We start from the raw sequence: 5,879 nt of genomic DNA, 5'->3' as shown, positions 1-5,879 counted from the left end.
CTGAAGTCTGTCCTAGTACCCTTTGTGATACACATACCCGTTGGGAAACACTGCTCTAAGTGACAGTCCAAAGTGTTTCACCACAAATAAAGTCTCTTCTTTTTAATATTTTGGGTTTTGCCTGTATTGATTGGACAATGAAGACTGGACTGGAACAGTGAGTAGAGTATAGTAGAGGACCTTTTATTGATCCCAAATGAAATTAAGTGCGAGAGAGAGACATGGGGTAGGGTTGGTGAAAAGACCCAGGTCATATTCGAACCTGGGTCTCCACGGGCAGTTTGTCCATTTATGGCACATTAGTGGAGTTTGCCACAGAAGCCTCTAAATGTAGTCTCCATCAAGACATTATATACTGTGCAGCAGAGGTGCTCAGACTGTTGATGAACAAGGGATTGGGCCTGAAATTAACAAGGGATGTGGGCCAAATGAATGAACTTCACATCCATGCTGCACTACAATGTAATTAAGTAGATCCATCATTTATTGTAATAAAGACAATCCATCATGCACCAGTGTGGGTACCAAGGCAGTACTATAAAGATTCCTGGTTGTTGTCAACCAGTGTAACTTCTCCTGCAGTAGTTTGGTAAATGCAGTCAGATCTCCTTAAAAAGCATTACAAATCACTGAATTCATTTAGGACAAAGTTTTGAAAATGTCTTTTTTCATGAATGTTTCTCTTTTGTGCAGTGTATCTTAAAAGGTATTAACTTTCTTCTGCATTACACTGTGGGAACCTCAGCCTGAACTCCAGTCTACTTTCAATGGGTGTTTCAAGAATAAAGTCATTTTGGTCAAAATAAAAGGAAAAAAACAGCACTCTGCTTGACTCAGCTTAGGTTTCGTCAGTGATATATATTTATTTTGCCTTCAGCGTCCTCAGGTACCAGTAAAGTCAAGCAGCCTGTCTTTTACTACTGTAGCACAGTAATAAGATCCTCCTCTCGCCTCGCCTCTCCTCTCCTCTCCTCTCCCGTCTCTCCTCTTTTCTCCTCTCCTCTACAGTCTTACTGTCTCCTCTCTCCTCCTCTGCAATCTCTCCTCGCCTCTCCTCTCCCGTCTCTCCTCTTCTCTCCTCTCCTCTACAGTCTACTGTCTCCTCTCCCCTCCTCTGCAATCTCTCCTCTCCTCTCCTCTCCTCTCCTCTCCTCTCCTCTCCTCTCCTCTCCTCTACTGTCCCCGTGTCCCCTCTCCATCTCTGGGCAGCAGGGGCGTCCCCACCTTCAGCTTGCGGCGGGCGTTGAACTCCAGCAGCTTCTTCTGGGCCGTGTCCATGTGGGCGAAGTTGGCGGCCTTGCCCGTCACCCAGGGGTGCTGCAGAGCCTGGAGAGTGTTCAGGCGCTTCTTGGGATCTTGCACAATCAGCTTCTTCACCTGCACACCAACACAGAACAGGACATCAGACATACAACAGCGATAAATAATAATCCCCAGGCAGGCAGCAGCATGCATCTCATCTCATCTCATCTCATCTCATCTCATCTCATCTCATCTCATCTCATCACATCACATCACATCACATCACATCACATCACATCACATCACATCACATCTCATCTCATCTCATCTCATCTCATCTCATCTCATCTCATCTCATCTCATCTCATCTCATCTCATCTCATCTCATCTTGTGATGGAGTGACCATCACTAGGGTTGTGAGTGTGTTCTGTTGGTGTAGCGGTCAGAGCCCCGGTTTACTACCCCAGAAGGTCTGGGTTCGAGTCCCAGCTAGGCAACTCTACTCCCCTTCGCTACACTTCACATCTCATCTTAAACTGGGTCTTTAGATCTTGCACTATCAGCTTCTTCACCTGCCAACACGACCAGTGGTGGGCAACCTACGCTACGCAACGCATACATATTCCAAATGACCTGGTTTTACCAGCCCAATTCAACCAGATGATTGCCTAATAAGTAATAACCTAATTGGACAGCTAGGACATTTGGAATATGAGGGACTGGACTGTAGCTTCTGAATCCAGGTTGCCCACCACTGAAACAGGACAACAGACAACCAACAGCGATAAATAATCATCCCCAGGCACCAGCAAGCATCTCAGCTCAGCTCAGCTCAGCTCATCTCATCTCAAACTGGGTCAGCCCGCAATTAACGGATTGCCCATTTCAGACTAATATCAATCATAGCACGGGTCGGAACGGGGCAATCTGCCGTCTCAGACTGATGTGAGTCATAGCGCTAATGCTAAGAAGACAGTGTGCTACCACTACGTATGCTGTTGACTTTCATCATTATCATCAGCATTTAGTATTTCTTCAATTGATATGACATTATACTTTCTAGTTATTTATTACCATTTAGTATTTTTTAATTATTATTATTCATGTATTTTTGTTGTTTTGGTCAACTTCAGATTCAGGTGACAACAAAGAATAGGGAAAGCCAGCAGATGGCCTCCTCAGTTCAGATCAGAGGTTGTTGTCTCTGAAACATGGCCCGCTCACCACCCTGCCAATGTGGGGAAAAATAAATAAACAGATAAAACGAAAGTGAGACTGAGATTGAGATTGGACCACACACACACACACACACACACACACACACACACACACACACACACACACACACACACACACACACACACACACACACACACACACACACACACACACACACACACACACACACACACACACACGGCTTTCATTAAAAAAGCATGAGAGCAGGCCAGCCCACAAAATGTGAAGAGGAGTGCTGCCTGCCCTGTCTCCAAGCGTGCAGCCTGCAGAGTGCTGACTAAGAAGGCTGCTAGGATGTCAGGATAGATGCTCCTGATTAGTGTGCACTCTTTGTGTAACCAGAATCCCTGTCTAGTTACTGCAGGCAAAAAAAGGAGCTTACAGCGCAGAACTCTCTACTGGTCTCTGGAGATACCAAAGACGAAAAAAAAGAAAAAGGGGGGAAAAAAACGAGAGGAGCGAAAATACATAGGCGCAACCAAGATGCTTTGAATGTTCTGATATCTTTCATTTACTGAAAGATATGCTCTGATGTCTGTCATTTAGGCTACTGAATCCTCATTTCGTCTGTGCCACTGACTACAATCTGTATCTTTAACAAGAGTTTATGTGATGAAAACGATATGTTTCTGTTGCATATTCCAAATTGGTTTTATCATGCAATACCCACTCATTATTTTTTCATTTACATTGTGCTAATTGGTGCATCAATACAAATACAGCAGGCTTATTTATTATTAATGTTTTGATGTTTGTTTTATATTAGGCACGATTACTCACAAGATCCTTGGCGTTGAGCGATACGTTGTCCCACCAGGGGGAGACAAACTCATACTCGCAGTTGAGGATGCGCTTGAACATGTACTGGTCACCTCTGTCGTCGAAGAACGGCTCGAAGCCACACAGCCTGTCACACAGCACAGGAGACATGATGGATCACCACTTAGGCACAAAACACATCAATATGCAGATGGGGCTCCAAGACCTCCGCTATTTTTAACAACACAGTGAGGTGACACAGGTGGATACACATTTCCTGTTGTGAAATGCCACAGTTTGGCACAAGCCATGCCGCACAAAAGGTTAACCAGGCCGGGTGAGGACATGATATCATATAATCCTCTTAATCCAACAGGAAACCTGGGTTTATGAAGCATCAATGTGGCTCCACAGCCACAGCCACATGGATTTCACTGTGATTTATTTCTAGGACAAGAACTGTGGGACCACAGCAGCAAATGACTGTATACTGTGTGTGACCTTTTCACTCTGCAGTCATAATCCAGTGGTGGTGCCATCCTGAATGTCAGATATGTGTACAGTATTTGTAGTATGATCTTTAAATTGTTTCATTTTTTATTTCACATCATTAAAAACAAAAAATGTAAAAAGTGAAAGTAGTCTGAGAGTGGTTTAGTGTGTCGGGGTTAGTGTAAGAGTGGGCATTGTGAGTTGGGGGTGGTTTGTGTGTGTGTGTGTGTGTGTGTGTGTGTGTGTGTGTGTGTGTGTGTGTGTGTGTGTGTGTGTGTGTGTGTGTGTGTGTGTGTGTGTGTGTGTGTGTGTGTGTGTGTGTGTGTGCGTGTGTGTGCGTGTGTGTGTGTGCGTGTGTGTGCGTGTGTATGCGTGTGCAGGGCCGCTGACAGGTTTGGCTGGGNCCGGGACAAAAAAATATCAATGCGTGTAGTGTGTGTGTGTGTGCGTGTGTGCGTGTGTGTGGAGGGTCTATGCCCGATCAGGGCAAATTATGACATCTTAAGGCAGGGGTGTCAAACTCAAATTGACTGAGGGCCAAAATCACTATCTCAAACGAAGTCGCAGGCCGAACTCTGCGGGCAGAATATTTATTTTTAAAAATGGACTAAAATTGTGAGCAGATTCACTTCATACTCATAGTTACATTTCACACACATTCTTTCCCATCATATATGGTAGTTGAAATGTGACAGCACATCCTGTGACACACCCAATTTCATGTTCAAGTCTTGTTATACATTAATGGTGTATGTGGGCCAATGGCCAACTGTAATACAAATTTGAAATGATCTCGCAGGCCGAATAAAATGGCTCTGCGGGCCAGATTTGGCCCCCGGGCCTGAGTTTGACATCCCTGTCTTAAGGCATTGCTGGGGACAGTGTGGAGGGTGTTGGGTGTGGACATGGGCGTGGGCGTGGGCGTAGGGAAGGGGAGGGGAAATGCTTTCATTCGAGGGCCACTTCAGGGGGTTGCAGTGGGACTTGAGAGTCACGACTACTGGCTGGAAAATGCATTGGCCACGGCGTAGTACGGGGGCGTAGCTTGAGGACACGGTGCACATGGGCAGTGGGTGCGACGCTATGATGGATAAAAAATGTGACTCGCCCTGTGTCACAGATGGTGTGCACTTCGGGCACTATGTCTTAGTGCGTAATTAATACGCTTTGCGCACTGAAACATGAACACTGAAGTGCACAAGTGCAACATTTGAGATCCAGCAGATTTCCAATTGCATTCAGAATTTGAATTGCATTGTGAGTGCAAGTGGCTGCTGCGAATTCTGCCCTGGTCAAAATAGGATGGTTGTCCGGTTGTCAATGTTAAAGGGACACTGTGTGAGATTTGTAGTTGTTTATTTCCAGAATTCATGCTGCCCATTCACTAATGTTACCTTTTTCATGAATACTTACCACCAGCATCAAATTTTAAGTATTCATTATGACTGGAAAAATTGCACTTTTCATACTTGAAAAGGGGGATCTTCTCCATGGTCCGCCATTTTGAATTTCCAAAAATAGCCATTTTTAGCTGCAAAAATGACTGTACTTGGACCATACTAGAAAATATTTGTGTAATACTTAGTAAACTTTCATGTAAAGATCAAATTTGGCAATAGGCAGCCCAATTTCAATAAGCAGCATAGTTGCAGTACCTTTTTTGACCATTTCCTGCACAGTGTCCCTTTAAGTTTGTGGCGGTAGGGGCATTGTATTTTACCATGCTGACAGTACGGACAGTAGAAGAAGAAAGTGACTCCACTTGTGGCCATACCGCACTGCACTCTAATGACATCAGCAGGGCTCTTAAGTAACACCAGACAACCTGCCAAATGCTGGTGAAACGTCAGTTTGGGTGGTAGAGAAAACCAACTTACTAGCCACTTTTACCCATTAGTGAGTGTGTGTTTGGCTAGTAAGATTAACATTTACAGGTCAAATTGGCTAGTGATGAAAAAGGTTAATTTATAGCCTTGGACATCAGTGAGCAGTTAGCCGCCAGCTGGTATCATAGGACTCAATGTTAATTGCTAGCTTGGAGGTAAAAATTGCACTGCCATACTCAGAGAACGGCAGAAAGTACAGGAGAAAAGTACAACTCAATCATTTAACTCAAGGAGAGGTGTAAAATGAGCTTACCGGTATT

General features: G+C 44.6%; 1 protein-coding gene across 1 annotated transcript in view; it reads right to left on the bottom strand.

Annotated features, from left to right (window-relative positions):
• Nucleotides 1-849: 849 nt before the first annotated feature.
• The window catches only part of camk4 (calcium/calmodulin-dependent protein kinase IV), a 60,048-nt gene continuing 55,018 nt past the window's right edge, over nt 850-5,879 (bottom strand). Inside the window, exons 10-11 of the mRNA XM_063211275.1 lie at nt 3,263-3,389; nt 850-1,377 (exon numbers count right to left, since the gene is read on the bottom strand). Of these exons, the coding sequence (XP_063067345.1) occupies nt 1,174-1,377; nt 3,263-3,389 (331 nt within the window). The 3' untranslated portion in view covers nt 850-1,173. The remainder of the gene's footprint in view (nt 1,378-3,262; nt 3,390-5,879) is intronic.

The sequence above is a fragment of the Engraulis encrasicolus genome, chromosome 11 (assembly GCF_034702125.1).
Source record: "Engraulis encrasicolus isolate BLACKSEA-1 chromosome 11, IST_EnEncr_1.0, whole genome shotgun sequence".
NCBI lineage: Eukaryota > Metazoa > Chordata > Actinopteri > Clupeiformes > Engraulidae > Engraulis > Engraulis encrasicolus.
This window is presented reverse-complemented; position numbering and strand designations above follow the sequence as displayed.